This window comes from Pipra filicauda, unplaced genomic scaffold (genome assembly GCF_003945595.2).
Source record: "Pipra filicauda isolate LSUMZ 115617 unplaced genomic scaffold, ASM394559v2 scaffold9_size5747161_pilon, whole genome shotgun sequence".
In the NCBI taxonomy this organism is placed as follows: Eukaryota; Metazoa; Chordata; class Aves; order Passeriformes; family Pipridae; genus Pipra; species Pipra filicauda.
The window spans coordinates 4,653,727-4,675,010 of NW_024105198.1; the positions used below are offsets into that span (position 1 = coordinate 4,653,727).

Sequence of the window (21,284 nt, forward strand, 5' to 3'; positions counted from 1 at the left end):
TCTTGTTGAGAGCAAGATGGATAATGGCAGAAATGCTGGGCTTGGCACAGACTGCCCAACACTTACTGCAGGGCTGTATCCTTACATTTCACACACCTCTTTAGCCTATAAGAAATTGCTGGTTGACATGATCTTGCATAGCAGCAATATGTACTTTCAAACCTAATGCATTTTCCTAATATCTTTAGACACACAGCAACAAAACATTTTAAGGCATAATAAGACTCATCTTCTGTCACTACGTTATCCAGAAAGCTCTAAGGTAGGAAAGGGTTTTTGTGAGAGTATTTTTGCTTTGTTCTGTTTTCTTTCACTATTCTGTATTTTATTTGTCATGAATGTTGCAGCCCAGCACAGTCAAGTCACACAACACACTACTGAAAAATTGAGTTTTGAGCTGTAAAACACAGCAGATTTCTTCAAAGAGCAGCTCTGGGCATGAGTAGCAAGTACCTTTCCAGTACCTTTGTTCCTCATTGCATCACTTGAAATTATGGCCAACTAGGCTCTGTCACGGGGGATGCACTGCACTGAAGAGCCCCAGTGATTTCAGTGCAGTTTTTTGGGAAATAATGTCCTAAATAAAGACATCCGACCTTTCAAGCAGTCTGCTGCAGTGACTTTACTTTCAGCATTGAAAGTTCTAACTGGTAAAAAAAAAAAAAAAAGATCAAAGTGCTGGAATACCTGGATAGGTATCTTCTATTCAGTAATCCCAGTCAATATTCTCCAGCTACAGGGTGACAATACAAGCGCAAGGCTAAGTGACAGAATGGTTCTTATACCCTCCTCAAAAGGGAAAATTGTTTATAATTAAAGAAGACTTAACCAAGACAATCTCACTTATGGGTGCGTTTCCATTTTGACATGAATTTTGGTCTAAAAGTTTAGAACGTTTGCCTTCACAATGCCAAATATACAAAATACAGACAATTTTTCCTTTTTATTTGTTACCACTTTTTAACACTGACCCTTGGAATAACAATTTACTGTTTCTGTAGGGGCAGCCACTGCCTTTTAAAGAGGAAAAAATGGGAAATATAAAACAGTACTCAACCTGGAAATTCCTGTGAGTCACTATTCTATCCCCCAGTTCAGTCTGTGAGCTGCAATAAAATTTTTTTTTCAGTTCTATTGAAGTCCTGTGGTTTAAAGATAATCAAGAGCAGAGAGTATAAATTAATAAAATGAAGAAACAAGTTCCCAGTTTGCATAAACCACCACTCTACTTTCTCTCCCCTCTTGAAATTAAAAGGGGTAGCAGCCAATGATGACCCAAAGCATTCTCCTTGTCTAAATAAAGCTTTCATAAGAAAGAACACAGAAAACAGCACTGGTAGTATTAAATCTATCATTGTCTTTTCTGGATGCTGAAGAGACTTCTTTTATAATCCTTTTACATTTTTAAATGAAATTTAAATAAAATGTGCCTGTTTTTTACCAGATGGATATATATTGAGTAAGCATTTGAAGTCTCAGATTAGTTGAATTTAAAGTCCAAACTTGTTTTCATATCTACCCTTTCCTAAAAAGAAGCCATAAGAATATATCTGCACTTATTCCTCTGCTGTCCTTCAAGGCTATTAGACTGCTAGTGCAATATTCCTTGCTAGAGGAGATTGCTTGCACAGGACTTGCATTCAAAGAGAATCTAAAGAAGATATAAATAGTCTGTTTCCAATGGCTTCTTACTCAGTAGCCCCCAATTTTCCAGGACAGAGAGTTCGGTTTTTCATCATCTTTATTTAAGGACAGTTTCTAACAGACTTGCATTCTCAGATTTGTTTCAAAGATAAAATTGGGCCAGGGAGCTCACGAGGGCTTTGTGTGGTTTTTGGTTTTGTTTTTAAAATGCACTTGCTCCATCCTTCTTTAATTTTTATTATTATTTTCTCTTTACCAAATAGATTTCACTTTTAAATGTTTTCTAAAATTTTATTTATAAGCAAATCTTACATATTCATAAAAAGCAGCCTCTTGAGCAGACTAGTCCATAAAAAAAAAAAAAAAAAGGATCTTTCAACTCAGACTAAAGAGAAAAATAATCTGAGTTGCATCAAAAGTCTGCTGAGGATTTAATAGCAGTACTGTGAGGAACCTAATATCACAGGACATCCTTGCTCCCATCACTACTGGTCTGGAAGAAAATGTTACTATTGCAGCTCTAAACATTTATTGAATGATAATGAATTATTATTTTATTTATTTAAGAAAAGTCACAGTGTGAATCTTGGTGAAACAATGGCAGAACTCTGAGGACTCACAGAGATATCTGTATAAAGACATATATCCACAAAAGACTGATGTAAGAAAGCCAGATCAATAAGGGTCACATGAAAGTGAGAAGACAGATCTTATTTTTCCCTACATCTTTTCATGTGAAAAATAATTCCTATATTTCTTCTGCCTGTACAACCAGGCATTTTACAGAGTGGTGAAGTGAAATCTAAGTGTCCCACAGGCAACAGTCAGTGGAGCTGGACTTCTCACCTTGTGGGATATGATCAGATAAGGGAAGCTGAGAATTTGTCAGCTACGTTTTCATAAAACCATATCTTATTTCATGTGACCGCAAAGGGTCACAGCAACATTCTGCTGTAACGGTAAGGAACAAGAGTTTCAAAACCTCACAGGTGAAAGCTGATATCTACTATGACTATGGAAAGCCCTACTCTGAGGCTACCTGTGGATTAGAAAATAAGAAGAGGAAGGAAAAATGTAAACTGCTCAATTTTTTTTTCTCATTGCTGCTGTGTTTCTACACTACCTATTTAATGATATGTCATCGATATTTATTTCACACATGACAGATGGGCATTGTACCGCATACAATATATATGGACAACTTCTACACAGAGTTAACAGGTGCATTTCTTCTACTAAAAAACCTCTGCAAACATGATACAGGGTTATTTTAGTTAGTTTGAAAGTAATTTCAAGTATTCATACCAATCATTGGATTCTGCTGTGAATTTTAGAGGTTTTACTGTAATAGGTCCCACTTAAAATAAAATTAGCTCTCTGCCCCTTGAGGCTCAGTAAAGACCACAAAGTCCAAAGAATCACAAAAGCATGAACACAAATGAAATCCTCCTAAGCTCAGTGAGATGTTAGCTATGGGTTACCTCAGGGATCAGTGCTAATTTGCAAGTGGAAAAACCATTATCATCAACAGAGGTGTATTAATTTTCATCTTTCAAGCAACTAGCCCTCCTAAACACTTCAATTACTAATGACTTAGAAAGCAGACTAAATTATATACAAAAATAAACAGCATTTTCTGATAATAGATGTTTTCTTTTATGCTGGCATATATTATGGATAAATGTTGTTTGAGACATCAAAGACAAGCACTGGTGTCAAACTGAAATGTTGATTAGAGGCACAGATTACAAATTATTAACTGCTGCACTAATATGTGTCCAGGACTTGAAGTCACCATAGAAAATGAAAAACAGAAGGAGGAAGAAAAACACAAAAAATACCAGAATTTCCTTGCTCGAAGTGGTATATCACAAATGAAACCTTCAATACTAAGGAGATAAATCCAGCAAAAAATAGTTAAGATCTTTCAGGAAATTATTCAGTCCCTTGTATAACACAATAGTAGTAGATCCTTTTAAAATCTAAAGTCAAAATCCACTCCCTCCTTATGAAATTAGGATGTCAAATTTTTAACAAAAATGAAACCGTTGGAAGAAAATTACCCAGATGAGCAAACCAAAACCGATACATTTGGGGACTGTGCTAATTGAATTCAAAACACTAAGAAACAGAGCAACAATGAACTACAAGGACAAAAGGAAACCAGAGCAGCAGACACTGCTAATGCCCCTGATTTGAATATAAAGTTGACTGGTCTTCAGAACCAACTCTGCTGTGAACAACACTTGGCTTGTCACACCCATTCAGATGTTACAGGGAACACTTTTATGCCTATATAAGTATTCTGAAGCTACTGTACTGATCTCCATGGTATCCCAGAATCCAAGTCCTGCTTCAGGAGTCCTAGCATGCAACATTTTGGTAGAATACGCAGAAGAAAAAACCAACAATCGTATTTTCTCAAGAGCTGGTGAAGTTTATCATGAATGTGACTACGCTGAGCAAATAGCAAAGCAATTTTTTTTCGGAAATACAAACCAGAGGGATACCACACACATCTACCAACAGCATGAGCATAGTCTATTGAGTGTATTCGAAACAATCAAAGATAACTCTTTCATTCTCTGACTCATTCTCTAATTTGGTCTGGAAAAGAAATACTGGAGATATTTGAATGACACCCATAACATTTCTCAAAATCACAATGAAGATCCAAACAATCGGGTAAAAAGTTGTTTTCATAAAATCATTCAGTTTTTCGAAGTCTCAAAACTTAGTTTCTTTCATTCCAATAGAAAATCCTATTGTCTATGACTTAATAGTTGGGGTTTTTTAAATAATTTGTCTGTCTATGAAGGAAAGTATCACTGTTATTCAAATTAAATAAAAGGAGAACTCTTCTGTCTGGACAGCTCAGCAATGGGAATACCTGTTTCATACCACTGCATGACAGCAGGTTCACTTGCAATGTCTTCATATCTCACCCACAGAACACAAACCTTTTATATGACAAATAATATTTTAAAATAGTTGTTGTTGCTCTTTTGCCTTTTTTTTTTCCAAATATGTTCTCATGTATAATATGAATTGCATTGCGGACAGCAGGGATTAATGGAAAGCTGAAAGCTTCTTACCAAGTACCCCAAGGCGATAGTTGACTGTGATGACTATCACATTCCCATAACTTGCTAGAACACTGCCATCATATAAATTTCCAGTGCCTTCCATGTAGGACCCTCCATGAATATACACCATCACAGGCTTAGGTCCCCCACTGTCCCGAATGTCTGGAAAAAATATTAAGACACGTTTTATCTCAAGAAAGTACCAAAGAAGATACATGCAATATTTTAATTTTTTTTTAGTGAGGTTATTTTTCTTGAAGTGTTTCTCAAGCAACATCTTTTACATTAAGGAAGTAGCCAGGTGGGCGTAAGTATTTCTTTGTGGCCTGTTCGTAACTAAAATTCCTATTTTGGAAACACTCTGGCTCAGCAAGGCAGACGGGCATTGAAAATGGTAATACATTTACTCAAGTGCAGTGGGACGGTGGTCTGAGTCTGTTCCTACTGAATTGGATGTAAAATGTCTGCTAACATAAGTGTGAGCTCATTTCAGCTGAACACTTCTGAAAGGTCCCTCTTTCTGTCCCCTTAGCTAAGGGAAATTCAACACATTAAGATAAACAAGATTTCTGCTCATACATAATTGTTGATTGCTTCTAGGCCAGTAAGATCAGTAATTTGTAAAAGAGGTGTATAAGTAGCTGTCTTTGGATGGGTCTGAAGTCTGAGTTCTCAAAAAGTACTTTAAAGATGTTTAACACTCAGACCTTGAATGAATATTATTTGTAATGTGGGTAGCCTGAAGGTTAAGGTTCATAGATGGTTTTTAATTTCCTAAAGCATGAAAACTACTGTATACTTGAAAAAATAGCTGCCTGGAACAGTGCTAATAACTCTGTGGTCAAAATAATTGTAATGTTCTCAAAGGTGACATCAAATGCAGGGAATAATTTTAAATCTTAGAAGCTCTGCCATTCTCTCCGACAACAAAATTAGATATTGTCACACTGGTTTGAGTTTAGATTTAGATATCCCTTCAGCCCCAAACAGTCGTATATGCAAATCGATGCATCTACTCAGAATAAAATTTTGAATATATGAACACTACTGCTGCTCATGAGGAAAAGTTGTCCCTGAATACCAATTCAAAACAGATAATATGGGCTGATACACGTTTTTTAAAGTTGGGGTTTTTTTCTGTTGGACAGGAAATACCACAGCTAATGTGTAAATTTAAACTCTTACATCTGGATTAAATTGCATCTTGATCTCATTTGCTGGGTACCTGAGCCTTTTCCACCACCCAAATCGTAATATGCTGTACAGTCCCTCAAAGTCAAGAAAGACAATAGCAAGATAGCGCAGGAAAGTTTCCCAATGATGAACTGTACTGAATATTCTGGTTGTCATTTTTTGTCATTATGACAGTATTCAAGTGACTTCCCTGATTGCTGCCTTCAGCGTTTGAAAAAACCTCAGATGTGTTGTTTACCCCTTTGATTTGGAGAGATCTTAGTTAAGAAGCTTTCACTTAAGCTCTCAGTAGAATTGTTTGACTAGTTTCTAAAGCACTGTAAAGAACAGGTGAGGGCAGTTACACTAAAAGCCCTGCTTTTTGAACTCGCTGAGAAAGATCAGTGCAGACGTGTCTGTTTATAGAAAGCCAGCTGCTACTATTATTTTGATATTGATTCTAATTTGAAGAAAATGCCAAAACAGTCAAGATCAGAAATTGGATCTTCAATATTGGAAGTTGTAGAACAATCACTTATTCAAGACCAAAAGGATGATGAAAGGTTGTGCATGAAATAGCTTGTATTGCTCTCCTCACTTGAGCATTTAGCAAGGGCTTTCCAACATGCAATTTTTAGAGTGCAAAGCTGTGGAGATTATTTATCTTCATGGTCTATAGGATGGAATTATGAGCTTCTCAAATTTAAAATCTACACTGAGGAAAAAGTCTTTTCAAATTCATACACTGTTTTTAGTAGATGGTTTGTTCATAGTCTATTCTGTTTTTTTTTTCTTTTGATACAAATATGGAAGCAATAATAAATTATTAATCTGAAATCACTGTGTGACTGTTCCCAGCAGAAATTGTACACAGTTAATTGTATGCTTGATGGTAGCACAGGGGGAAACTGTCTCAGAATTCTTCTTTAATTAAAATGACATAGAATTACACAGCACCAACTGTGAACAGCAATGAAATGTTGGTAGCACTGGCCTGTTTATCTGGAAAATAATATTGGAATATTTAGAAAAGAATGGGCATCCTTTATCTGAGAATGGAAGCACACATTAATGAATAAAATCTCATATATAAAGAAGCGATTTCTGTCTATACCATACTTTTGTTATTTTCTACTAGTAATATTGCTGTAAAGATTACAGATAGATAAAAAAGGCTAATTTTCAGCTCTGCCTCTGTGCTGTGTCAGAGCAGATGACGTGAGGAATGAGTTTTCCTCATGCTGCTTTGACAAAGTCATAAGTCTTAAGAGGAATCCCTTCTACATTAGAAAAATGGTGCTTCTGTGTGTTCTGGGCAGTACTGTGCTCCTGGAGACATCAGTGAGGTTGTGCAGCATTCAGCTGAGGCTGGTGGGACTTTGGGCTATGATTTATACAAAATCTATGCAGCTCTTCATGGGAGGAAGAGTCATCACTGCATTTTGGTCAGTGGTTTCATATCAATTGCAGCCAGGAATATTTGAAAGGTACAAATATTCAGCTGGGAGAGTGTAGTTTAAGTACAGATGTTATTAACAGTGGATGTTATTAAATAATAAGATCAGAGGATGAGATCAAAAAAAGTCAGACTTTAATCAAGAATTGATTCGTATCTTAAAGAGAATAAATATTCCCCCATGAAAACTCCCATCCTTTCAAACTAAACTGGAGGAAGTGTTAACACTCTGTGAGGAGAAAAATCTGTATTGGTACAAAAGCTGCAGAAAGATGCACTTTTCAAAAGTGTTTATTGAAGTTCAATGTCCAATTCAACAAAGAAAATAGCTGATGTTTTGGCACTCACATACTTTTCAAAACCTGACCATACATGATTTGATGCATCTTTCATTTTTTCCTAGTGCCTGCTATCAGTCCTTTTTGTGTGTGTGCTGGAGTGAGCTTAGGAAACTGTAGTTACATTTTCTCACACAGATTAATAGTTATCCATGGATGCAGATTAATAGTTATTTGTGGATGCAGCTCATTCTGAGCCTGAAGAATTGGGGTGTAAATGTAGTGTTTCTGCCAAGTGTAGATTTATAGACTGATTTAATTTAGTTGCATTCTGCACTTTTTTGTTGCTTTTTATTAAGTATTGCTTTAATTAAAAAGCAGACACATTCATATTTTCAAAGATATATGTCAGGATAGTGCTGTTCAAAATCCTTCTCAAATTCAACTCAGTTCTGTTTTTAGTCACATAGAAGATAAGTTTTGAGTGCTGTGATTTGTTTGGTTTTAAATTGCTAGTTCATAAAACATCTAAGTAGGTCTTACTGTACAGCAGAGAATGATCTTATTGATACTGCATATACTTTAACTTTCTTACAATTATTTCTATTATCTCCTCTCTTCTGTACCTTCTAATGTTTGTTGCATCTACTTTTTGTGTCTCATCTTAATTATGTTACAGACAATTTAGGGCTCTCTTTTATTCTATGTTTGTTGCATCACACAACAGGGAATAGGGTCTGACTGTGAATACCAGTCACAATTGTCATCTATAACAAAACATAATTACAGCTTCAGTCATTTAAAACTGATGTGAATTGGCCACGTGACTTAACAAGTATAATTGCAGGGAACAACCAAAATGGGAAAGGAAGAAAGCCTACCTGGAGACAACTTTACACAAAAAAAAATTAGTTTAGTGCTGATGTCACAAGCAGCGTTTTTCCAGATAATATAAAAAATTGTGACATTTTGATTTAGAGTGTTAAGTAAATCTTGGGTTTTAAACATGAAACAGCACAAGAACAGTGCAAAATTTTAGATTGGCTGCTGCAAAACCTATGTGTTCCCTCAATAGAATGTAACATGATTTATGTGTAACTCTTCTATAAGCTTTTGTCAAAAATATTTGCGTAGAGCATGGTACAAATCAGTGCTACTCTTAATCATTTTAAAGCCTCTTAACGGCATTTGACCTTTCAGTTCAAATCCATCAAATGCCTTATAAATGCACTACCATTTTAATAAGCAAGTGCACTTAGTGCTAATATGTAAACATCCATTAATGCCATGTTTTTAAAATGAGATATAAATCTAGATGTTCTGAGACTATTAAAGTAACTATTGAACTTCTGTTAGGAGTGGCAGCAAAGTTCTAGGTATGTTTTCTATTTTAAAATACCACCTGCACCCACCAGGCTTCAGATAAATAGAATTATCTCTGTTTATTTTCCTATCAGTCAAACCAGGAGATCATTTTTGCACTCTCAAATTCTTAAATACCTTTACCTGAAAATATTTGAGATCCTGATGGAGGACTATATGAATGTATATCCTAACATAAAAAAGGCCAATGCTTTTACAGGTAAGTATCTGGAGCAGATTCTCATTAGAGCAGGACCTCGATAGCCAGGTAGGTAGTAATTTTAAAATATTAAAAGATGATGGTTAGAAATGCAAAAGCTGACAGACTCTTCACTGTACAAACAGCACTTGGCAGTGCTAAAAGTAGAATAGAGCCCTAAAGAGGTGCTTAAATTAAAGGTCTGTCAGAATTTTATTATGCATGTTTTTGAGTATTAATAACATCATCACAAAAATCCAACACAATTTGAACTGAGTTTCTCGGTGTAAAGGCAAAATATAATCTGCAAAATTTAATGTGGAAGTGGTATTGGAAGCTCTGCTTGGGAGGGGAAATGACAGAACTCACATGAATGGGTGACAGGATGAACAGGAACCACGAGTATGGCTACGTGTATCAGTCAACAGGCTCACCCAAAGTGGTAAGATCTGTGCTACCCCGGCCTGACTGGCACTCATTAGAGGCTCTAATTAAGGCTGGAGCATGTGGTTGCTTTGCTGGGTAGACAAATGTGTTCTGCTGTTTACTGATCTCTGAAGTCCGACAATGTGCAACCAGTGCCAGACGGAAAGATTGCTTCCCTCCCTATTTCTTACCATGACAGTTGAAGGCAGATGAAATGCTAAACTTGGCAACCCAGTCTATTTTAATACTAATGGAGTGATAGGGGTTTTTGGAGATCCTCAGTTCTGAAAAGTGCTCCTTTGAGCCAATGGCACTACAGTCTGTTAAGCATATGAAAAGACTTGCAAAGCATTCTGCATCATTAGCAATTTAAAATTTGAGTGGATTTTTGTTTGTTTTGATTTAAGACATTCTCTGGACCAAGAACTTCCTTTATTCAATGAAGTCCAACAGCTCCTATAAGACAGAGCATCAGACTGAATTATTAGAATCATCACAGTTACAGCCTGTGAGCAAACAGCAACATCTGTTCCTAATCTATCTCCTTTTCCAAAGAAGAAATCGAAAGGGAGAAGGGAAGAGCAGAATCATCTAGAAATTACAGTGCAGACCCCAGTTCTGAGGCATGCACTCTCAGTTCCCTGCTTTATTACAGACATCGTGTCTGCTTCCTCAAACTCAGCATCTGTATTCCTCATTCTGCTCAAATAGCATTGGGGATTAAATGAGGAACCAAGACTGAAGATGGATGTGCCAGGTAAGGTGTGTACGATTGAGTGGTGGAAGAGAATTCATTTGTGAGCAATCTTCCATGGATATCTCATACACCTCTAACTACCTAGAAGTCCAAGTCTTATCCCAGAGTATACTGGCTGATTAATGATTTGTGTTGCCATATTTAAGTCATGTTTAGGATTTTAGTGGATAGGAACTTTGGGTGTAGAAGAGTCACTGGTTTTTTCTATGACCAAATTAAAGTCAAACTATTAGCTTATCAAAATTAAGATAAGACGCGAAGACTAAAATATTTTACTTTTTAAAACTAAACCTTGTTTCTAGGCTGGGGAAGGTACAGTTTATATAACTGCTGAGCAACTTGAAGTTAAATCTTGCATCTATACTAGATATTGCAAACCTGTATGTCAGCAAATAGGCAAATCCACCACTGCCATAAAAAGGGAAAGCCCCAGTGCTCACTGGTTGCAGGTGACAGTCTTGTATTTGGTGCCTGCTCGAGTAGTTCAACACTTATTGAAAAACAGGTAAGCAATTCAAGTGTAGATGTGAAAGGGTTAAAGAGAAACAAGAATGTATCCAGTCTGGGGGAAAAAGGCATTTATGTTGTTTCTGACTTTTCACCTATTTCACACTCATAGAATTTGAAAACACCTTCATTCTTTAAACAGCAAATTTGCAGATCATTAGCTGGTAATGTGCACTGCTGCCTTTGAGTCTTTTGAAAACAAAAATGAAAAATGATCTAATTAAGCCTGGTCTACTGGTTTGCAGCACATACCAGATATCCAAGTCTGACTACTGATTCCAGTGCTTGTGCTGACAAGGTTTGGACTACAAAACTGTGGTAGTGACACGCAGCAGCAGATGGGAGTAGCATTATTGAACATTGGTTTTAAATGAAATCTTCTAATAAAACTGTGACGTTTGAGTGACACAACACAAAATGCTCTCCAGGCATTTGATCCAAGAAGCAGCTATGGAAGATCTTTTTTTCAGAAAGGCATACTACAATAAACAGTCATGAGATCTCAGGATTTCTTAATCCAGAGATCTTCCTAGGCATTTCAGAAATCATTGGATGTTGTTTATGCGCCATGGATTCTATGGTTATATGACACAGTTGTTATGCACTGTGTATAGCCCAGTCTCTCTAATATTCCAAGTTCATCATTCATTCAGTTTCGAATTTATTTTATTTTTCCACAGTTATTAATTTGTAGAATTTTACCCTGCATAAAATCTACCACAGTGCAAAAGGTGAAGGGTTTGACAGACAGGTTAGCAGAAAATTAGACAGCTAGGGTGACCTTTTGCTTTGCCTCTCTCTTTCCTGCTACTCATACCCAAATACATATGACTAAGTTTTTGAACTCTTCAGTTCTACATGTGCAACAAGTGCTAGAGTTTCAATGCAGAAGAGCAGGTTCACAAACCGTGGGACATCTGATAGTACTCCTCCTTTGGGAAATGCAGGGTCTCAGCAGACAGGGCTTCTACCGACCTAGCAGACATCCCAGCGACCTTTAGTGTCTACTGATCATAAAAATTTAAATTTGCCCTGTCTCTGTGTGCCTCTTGGAAGCAGTAAAAGTCTAATTACTGCCTGCATTCTTCTACTGGCATGGAAAGGAGAACAAAACTGTCACTTGTACACCAGAGAAAATTAATCCCAGTCCTATAAATTACAGAGATTTATTAGTGTTGTAAATGTGTTTCTTCCCTTGTAGTTTGACTGCTGTGTTCTTACAGCCCTTCTTCTCTCTCCTACAATTGTCAATGTGGGAGACAGGTTTTCTCTGACATGGACACTTGTTCTCTGAAGACTGAGATCCCTACTCTCTGATCCTAAGTACTAAACCACTTTCTGACAGCTACCACTCTCTGCTGAATTTCAGCAAACTGAGTAGTCTCTTTTAAGTGTGTCTAAGCAGAGAAGGACTCAACAAACGTTAAGCCATTAGCATTTGTCTTGGCAATTATACAGCAATTTAGGAGAGCTATTAAGGCCCACTGGGTGAATAACCCAAGTTTCAAACGCTCTCTTAAAATATATTGTTAAAACAAGACAAAGTAACTTTTACGGTTTCTAATTCAATGTCACAGATCTTGGAGAATTCTCAAGAATATCCCTTGCAATATTATGTCATGAACTAATGTAAAACTGTCTTGGCCTCATAAAGCTAAGAGGATCTGAATTATCCTAATTATCTCTGAATAATATGTGCCCTGATTTCAGCTGGGATAGAGTTAATTTTCTTCCTAGTACTGGTATGGTGCTGGGTTTTGCACTTAGGATGAGAATAATGTTGATCACACCCTAATGTTTTAGTTGTTGCTGAGCAGTGCTTACACTAAGTCAAGGACTTTTCAGCTTCTCATCCCACCAGCAAGTAGGCCGGGGTAGGGGCATAAGAAGTCAGGATGGGTCACAGCCAGGACAGCTCATTCAAACAGGCCAAAGGGATATTTCATACCTTATGGCATCAGGCTCAGCACATAAACTAGGGGAAAGCTGTCCAGAGGTTGCTGTTTGGGAACTGCTGGGCATCAGTCAGTGTGTGGGAGCAATTACATTGTGCATCACGTGTTTTGTATATTCTCATTCTTTTATCATTATTATTACTATTATTTTCATTTCATTTCTGTCCTATTAAACTTTCATTATCTCAATTAATAATTTCACTTTTTTATTTCTTTCCCCAGTTCTCTCCCCCATCCAACTGGAGAGGAGAGAGTGAGCGGCTGGGTGTCTGCTGGGTTAAACCACTACACACAAGACCTTTCAAAGGAGACTTTCAACTATTAAAATAATCAAACCTTGCAAATCCTGGGCCAGCTGGTGCACTTTCATTCATATGCTTAACATACACATTCAGTAGAGGATCATAAATCAGGCATTTATAAAATTGTGGGTTTATTTGTAAGTCTCTGTTCAGTTATTGGGCAAGAAGTTAAATGCTCGTATTTGCCTTCCTTCATCTTTTGTGGTAAGACTCCATGTTTCTGTTTAAGTTAAATGGTTAATGTTCCATGTGAGGAAAAACCTCTTAATTAAAAGCCTTTCATATTACAAGTTAAATTTCATTTTAGTATCTGGCCAATTCCCCCCCACCCAGATTGTAAGAAGCAAGCAGCAACTCTACCAGTCCTATATGGTAATTTGTTTTACTCATTGACCATAAAACATACAAAGTATGTGTTTAAGATTCAGAATTTTGAAGCACATCTACTTGAAGGGATGAGACTGCTCAAGAAAAGAGCCCCTTGTTACCATTTTCATAGCCCTGAAAAAATATCAAATCTGCATTGCTTTATGATTAACAGACATAATTTATGAACAGAATAATATGCTTGACATTTCAAAGTTTTGATTTTACTTGGTAATAGGGTTTTCTAAGGGTCAGCTCAAGTAGATAGGCATCTTTGCATGCTTGTAGCAAACAGAAGGGATCAGATTTTTTTCAGTTTTAGTTTAGCTCCACAGAGCCTCACCAACAGCCAATATTGCTTGCCTCTACAGCTACCTCCCTTCTGTAGGGAGCTGGGGTAGCCTTTCCTTTATTTATATTTTTTCATGGCAGTTTAAATTCGGAAAGGTTTGCATTTGGGGAAATTCAGTTGCTTAAGAGACACTTTTTAAGAATTTTCTGTATTTTTCCTTTTATAAACACAACATTGTATATGTTTATCAAACTGAGATCAGTCAGTGAAAAAAAGAAACATCTTTGTACTCAGTGAAATACATAGGGTTAGAAAACATGCAAAAAGGTGTACAGAGAAACTTTAAAAGAGTGTTAGTTTAAATAGTATGGACAAAATTCAGTCAAAAGGTGGGATGCAACATATCAAAAGTCCATTTCAAGAAAACAAAAAACCCTCCTTTTTAAATATTGTTACTGTTTTGTATCAAAACGTAGAACTTAACAACATTCTTTCTTTTAAAAAATTAAAAATATATATGTATAACAACAAGCAAGAAGACAAAACACATCAAAAATGGGAATTAAAAAAAAAAAACTCTTCAAAAGAAGACAAGAAGTCAAAAAAAGAGGGGAGAAAAAAGATTTTCAGGGATCCTTGTCATGCAAATCAGTTTGGCGGCAAAAAATACCTTCATCTTCAGCACCGTCATTATCACCTAAATCATCTGTCTGTTTCTTTGTAAGGGGACCTAGGATTAAGAACGGAGAAAATGGAGGAAAAAAGACAATTCAAGAATATACAAGACTGAGGAAAAAAACAGTGAATATTAAATTCCCATGGACGTTTCAAGAAAAACATTTGCAGGGAGGGAAATCTTAGTTAATAACAACCAATTTTTCATTACGTTTTTCAAACATTACAGCAAAACCTTCCCAGGGGGTATAGCTATTAGAAACATCTAGCACAAGAATCAGAGTGCCCAGTGTTTTATTGTTTTTAAATGAAGAATCAAAGCTTGTTTACTAAAAGCATACCCCGCCATAAACTATATTTATCTACTTCATTTAATTGTTTTTTTCCTGTTGCTGTTATTGGGAACAGTGGAGACAAGAACTGCCAAATTACCTCTTGCATTTGATGCAATAAGGTGGTTAATAAATGTCTTGACAGTTAGTTAAAACAATATTTTTTGTGAAATGCTAATTCATATTTTCAATTCAACCACTTAAGCTCATGCTTTATAAAGATAAGCAAAGGTTTGACTTAATTTTTGACACTCTCATTATATTTTCTTTTAAATAGAACCATAGATACCCTTGAAACCTTTGACCGCCTTCTGAGATATTTGTAAAGAAACATGAAAATCCACTTGCAAACCAGAAACAAGAGTGAAATCCTAGACCAGCTGAAGACAATGACTTTTGCCATTGATTTCAATGGGGTCAGGGTTTCGTGCACAGTATACAAAAAAATTGTATTGAATGTAGAATTGAAGTTTCAGCTTGGGCGAGGCATACAGTTTCATAATTCCTTATCTCTATAAAAGGATGATGAGACAAAAATCTTCTATGCCCAACACCTTTATCATTAAAAAGTATTAATAGATTATTCATATTTTCCAGCGGGAAAAATTCCCACTCCTTTACTGAGTAATAAAAATATGCATCAGAAGGAAAGTCAAAGGCCATTCTGAAAATATTTCCAGTCATATATTTTACACACTTACGCACAAACAAAAGACAGTTGGAACTCAGCATTATCTTTCCTTTTTTTTCAGAGCTCTCTCATTTCCATGACATTCTGTAATTTGCATGCGAGAAAGCAATCAGTACGAACACAGGGCTAAGTAACAACAGAAAAGAAAAAGCCAGCCAAGCACAGAGTAGAAAACAAGAACTTCCTCATGCATAAAATAGCAATAGACAAAAACAACAACAAAAAAGAGATGAACAGTATGTGTTGATATTTGCAGTAGATGTAGGCAAGAGACATGCATTAAATCTAAGAACTGTGGAGTATTAAAACGTGTATTTAAAAAGCTCTCTCTGTCTCTGTTATTTTACAGGATATTAGTCATTCAGCATTAAACTCGTCATTTATAGGCAAAATACCATGTATTTGAGTGATGCATTTTTAAAAAAAAATCATAAAATGTTTTTACCGGGTGCATGGATTTGAGAAACAGAAAAAACCCCATGAAGTACCGCGAAACTTTAACTGTGAATGTAGGAACTGGACCGTATTATTGAATACCTTAATTACTGCATCAGTCAGAAGTATAGTTTTAAACTCATTCTAAACACAGAACACTAGAATTATACATCATAAGTTAATCAGGAGCATTTTTACAGTCACACCTGCAGCAATCACTCTCTTTAGTAGAAAACCTCAGTGATGCAACAGTATTTTCCTAATACAAGCCCTAAATATAATCTTTACAATATATGGTATCTGGATAATGTCCCCTATCCAAACACACACATTAAAAAGTCTCACTGCCCATCATTCTCATACCATAGCAACATTACTTCTAAAAAAATAAAATTAGAAAAATCAAAGATGTATGCAAAGAATAACAATAATTTCACGGTGGGTTTTCAGCAAGGTGAATGAACTTGAGAACTGTAAGAGCTATGTACTTAAGAATGGAGAGCCAGACACAGGCAAGGAGATATATATACATATACACATATATACACATTTTTAATGACTTCTTATCTTTTAAATTTTAAAGGTCACCAGAAAGGACCATCTGAAAGTAAAATCTGGAAAGGCAAACAGCACACATTTCTCCAAATAATTTGCACAGAAAGGGGAAATTTATTTTCTGGATGAAACTAAGACAATGAATGTTACATTTATTTTTTTTAATAGCTGGCCTTCATGAGGTATTTTGTGTAGATCATGGTTCCAGATCTCAGCTGCAATTACACAGTGCATCAACCATCCCCATGCAAATGTCTGATCTCATACCATCCCTGATTTTACAATATGGTGAAGCATAATGGGCTAGCTTAAAAAATAACCTGGGTAATCTTCATATTTACACACTTCTGAGGTTCTATGAAAAATATTTAAAAAAAAAAAAATTAGACCATCTTCCTTATAATCATAGAATTGTTTAGGTTGAAAGAGACTCTTAAGGCTAAGTACCACCAACAACCCAGTATTGCCAAGTCCACCACAAAACCATGTCCCCAACTGCCACATTTACACATCTTTTAAATACCTCCAGGGATGGTGACTCAACCACCTCCCTGGGCAGCCTGTTCCAGTGCTTGACAATTCCTTTTGCAAAGGGGCTGACCTATTTTTAAGTTGTCATAAATTAAACATTCTTTTTAATACAGCTATAGATCTATTTCACAACACAAGGGCTCTGCTTGCCACATCCCCTGAGCAGGAGGGCTCACACGTGGTGGAGAACGTGGCAGACCCACCAGATACCACTCACAGTATTATGTTAAGAAAGAGATGAAAGATTATTACTGCCACAGATTGGCTCCAGTCTGCAATATAATGGACCACATTCATTACCTCTTCAGACAGGTTTTCTGTTTCTTGGAGTTATGATGCTCTTTGAGTCCAAGAAACCAAAAGAGTTTGGTCCTCATGCACCAGACATGAAAATCCTTACCTGTTACCTATACTTTATCTGTACACATAGGGATCCTCTGAAACTTAATTTATATTTTTTAAGTGCTGGGCAATCCCTAAAAGAAACATCAGCTCAAGACCCTCTGTGCACAGGGCTGTCTAAAATGGACTATGGCAACAGCAAGTGGTTCAGCCTGGAGTACTCAAAGAGGAGGCAGAACTCTGAGCTTGCCTGTTTATATTCTGTGTTGCCCATTTCAAGACACTTTCTGAAAACGTGAAAATAGTATTAAGAGAAGCTCTGGATTAGAATTCCATCCATTTCAGCAATAACTCTCATTTTAAAATCAGTAAGAAATGGCTTTTGCTTCTGATTCTCCAGATAAATGATTACACTGACTAACAGCATCGCTGTGTCTGTATGATCATAAAGAAAGATTGATGTTTTGAGTCCTCACACAGGAAAACACGCTGAAATCACTAGCAGATAAACAAAATAAAATCTTATGGCAAGATTCTACAAAATGTAGCAGCAATTGCCTTTTTAAGTAAAAATAAATCAGAACCAAATTTGCTTAGTAGGTGTATAATTTTCAGATATTTTCTGCAGCTTTCAATTAATATTCCACAGATAGTTTATGATTTTGTAAATTAAATGTATCCCTCAACTAGATTTATTTCTTTAGCATTGTTTATTCAATATATGATTCTTCAGGGTTTTTCCATCATTTTAATATTCTTTTCAGGTAACAGAAACCAATTTTAAGAATACTGATACTAAGACATGACAGACTAGGAGCTAATGGAACAAAAAAGAATATACATTTTACAGAGTTATGATTGCCAAAAGTCTTTTGTCCACAGTTACTGTTCACTGTTGTTCTACTGTAGTTTCTCTTCACCTTTTGTGAAGGCCCAATTAATCCTCCTCTTTGATCATTTCACTTACAAAAATGGAGGTCCATTACAAAAAGACCATTTTGCTATGTCTAAGACACAAGCCTTCAAATAGATACACTGCCTTACTGTGCTGGCTGAAATTTTAGCTAAAGTTTATGTAATAAATATTAAATGCCAACAAAGTAATCAGGTACCATAATTAATGGGGGGAAAAGAGGATACTAAAACCTCTAAAATGCTGATGCAAAGATGATTTACTTATCAAAAGACTCTCCAAGGTTTAGTCTCATTTAGTCTCATGTTGGTGCATACCCATAACTCTCATTAATGCTAATGGGAAAGTAGACCCCTAAGTCACTTTAAAAAGGGAAAAAGTGATTACTGCATTTTATGTTTCCTAAAGGCAAAGAATAGTCTTGCTATGAAAACTAAAAGAACGCTATGTGCAGGAGGAACTCCTAACGAACTCTATGCTCATTTAATTTAAAAATAGTTCTCACATTATTTAAATTATTATTCAAATATTTATTCTATTTGTATTGCAATCAATGCTAAGGAGCTAACATGATGCATTTTTAAACCTCTGTAGTGACTACTGTATGCTTGCAGATGCCTTTCCTCTGCTCAAAATAAGAGAAATAACACACCTTCTGTCCAGTTAGCTAAAGAGTAATTATGCACTCAGAAATAATTAAATCCAGCCATATTAATTCTGGTTTTTATCATTCCCTTTGATGAAGGACTAAGGTACTTTAGCTCCCAAATACATTAAAGCTGATTATAAATTCTCTCTTTATGGGCTTGATTCGGCAGAAATTATCTGTGGCCTTTTGGACCACAGGAGTGTGGGAGGCACGGAAGCTCTGGATGTCGTTAGCTTTTTGGCCTGGGAAAGCTATTCATCATAAAATAAAGTCATGCTGCAAGTTGACACCATTTTGTAAAACAACAGTACAAATCCTCTAAACTTAATAAATCTGTGCTCATGTATACAGCCATTGTTCAGGCCAAAATGTTCTCCTTCAGTAATGAGAAAAGAGGGAGAGAAAAAAAAGGACCTTTTCCATTAAGTTAAGTAGACTCCATGGATCTAGTAATTTAGAAATCACCATAGTAATAATTATTCTTTGAGGTAAGGTGTCTGCTCAATGAAAAGGGAAAGAGATGAGACTAGGGTTGACTGCTGAAATACTACATGTAGAAAAATTCACTAAGCAGGTTGCAACACCATTGAATCTGGTAGTCCGCAAGTTAAATACAGTTACATATTTATCTTTAAACTTAGGTAAGTGCCCCCATTCAGCTATTGTTATTTCTTCTTCATTAGCCCATTTCTTAACTGAGCATTGAAAATCTACAAAGTGAAACCACCTCACCTTTTTAAGGCCCTACCTTCAACTCCAAATATAAAATAACAAATTCTTTGTTATTTCTACCATCATTTTTATGCAACATATTCTCCAACTATGAATGGTGAATTATCACAGTCTAGCAGATGTTAGCTGAGACACAATAACATGTTGTACCTATCTCCTGGTTTTAATAGAAGAAATTGATGAAGAGTTATAATTAACAATCTTCACACCTCAACATTTTCAGTGAAGAAAAATCAAATTCTTTTATGATTAAATTAAAACATAGCTATATAATAATTTTTCTTATAAATGTAATGACAAACTGGAAAGTTACAGCATAATAGTTAGCTGATGAATAATTTTCTAAGATCATCTTCTTTCACTTGAAAATTAGAAAGCTCCCAGCAAAAATAAAAGAACTAGGATTCCTCACAGTAGAGAGATTTGGTAGGTGCTAACAGTAGCAAAGTCTTAAGAAACAATTACAGGGAAAAAAAAAATCTCTATTATCATAATTTGTTGCATCAGACAAAACAATCTACTTTTTATTTTCCTTTTAATGTCTGGCTTTCACCACTTGTTCACTCCTTTCCTTGTTATTCCTTCCTCCTCCCCTCCTTAAATTTCTTTTATTTCCATATTGCATTTATTTGTAATATTCCTACTTATCAGCAAGGCGAAGCCCTGGCCGACTTTGCTTTTTGATGATAACATTTGCACTCATGTTATAACAACAAATGATAGCACAAGCCTCAGTCGTTTCTCATCTCACTACCTGATTTGTGATGACAATCAAGTCCTGTAATTAGAGCTGCAAGTAACTTAAATTTGCATCTGCAAGTGAATGACAGGTACAAATTGAACCCACAAAAGGGTTTCCAAGTTTCTTTGAAAATTTACATGTATAAATGCTTTGTCACTAAAGAAGCTATTCTGACACTTCAAGACTAACTCCTGCTGTGCCTTTTATAACAGCATATTGCTGAAGTGTCACATAGAAAGAATGTCTAATCCCAAACCTTTTTATTCTCAAGATTAATCACACTGACTGGATCTTGATTTTCCTTAAATCTGAAGGAGTTTCATTACTGCATGCTAGATATACGTGAATTTAAATGAGATTAGAATCTGGGAATGTAGGGAGAGTCTCACTCCTCTGCTTCCCATTTTAGATGCAGCCTGAAATTCTATGTATTTTCAGAGGTGAAAGCACTTTATGCTCAAGTGTCCTGTGGAGAGCAGCCCAACTGAAGTTTCATTTCAGGCCCTCATTAAATCACATTCCTGTTGAAATAGGTCACTCTAAAAATCCGATTCCATTTCTAGAGGCTTTTGGTTACACGATGTGTAACTCATGGAGTCATGAAGCATTACTGGAAAAGTAGGCAGGGTAAGTACAGATTGCTGGGTGAGCTGGGGCCCATCCACACAACAAAGTTCAGCCCTGGGGATGCCAGTTCAATATCCCAGGTGAGCTGCCTGCTAATCCTGACAGTGTTGGAATGGACACACAGCTCATGCATAGAGTATACATAGGACAAGGAAGAAGCTATTCAGTGGAAGAGCCAAAAACATGATCTTTATGATCATTGCTCTATGCCTTGTAGCTCCTGAGCCACTCCAACTGCTGTTCTAGTCAATGGAAAA

The 21,284-nt window shown here is 36.1% G+C and overlaps 1 protein-coding gene across 9 annotated transcripts in view; it reads right to left on the reverse strand.

The window, feature by feature from the left end:
• NLGN1 (neuroligin 1) overlaps positions 1–21,284 on the reverse strand; it is a 395,043-nt gene that overhangs the window by 191,869 nt on the left and 181,890 nt on the right. For 6 of the 9 annotated variants that reach the window (XM_039378139.1, XM_027724638.2, XM_027724639.2 and 3 more), the window contains 2 exons: positions 14,474–14,533; positions 4,740–4,892 (listed from right to left, as the gene is read on the reverse strand). The exons of 1 other annotated variant lie outside the window; for it this stretch is intronic. In XM_039378139.1, coding sequence (XP_039234073.1) covers positions 4,740–4,892; positions 14,474–14,533 — 213 coding nt within the window. The remainder of the gene's footprint in view (positions 1–4,739; positions 4,893–14,473; positions 14,534–21,284) is intronic. 2 more of the 9 variants (XM_027724643.2, XM_027724642.2) reach the window with 1 other exon arrangement.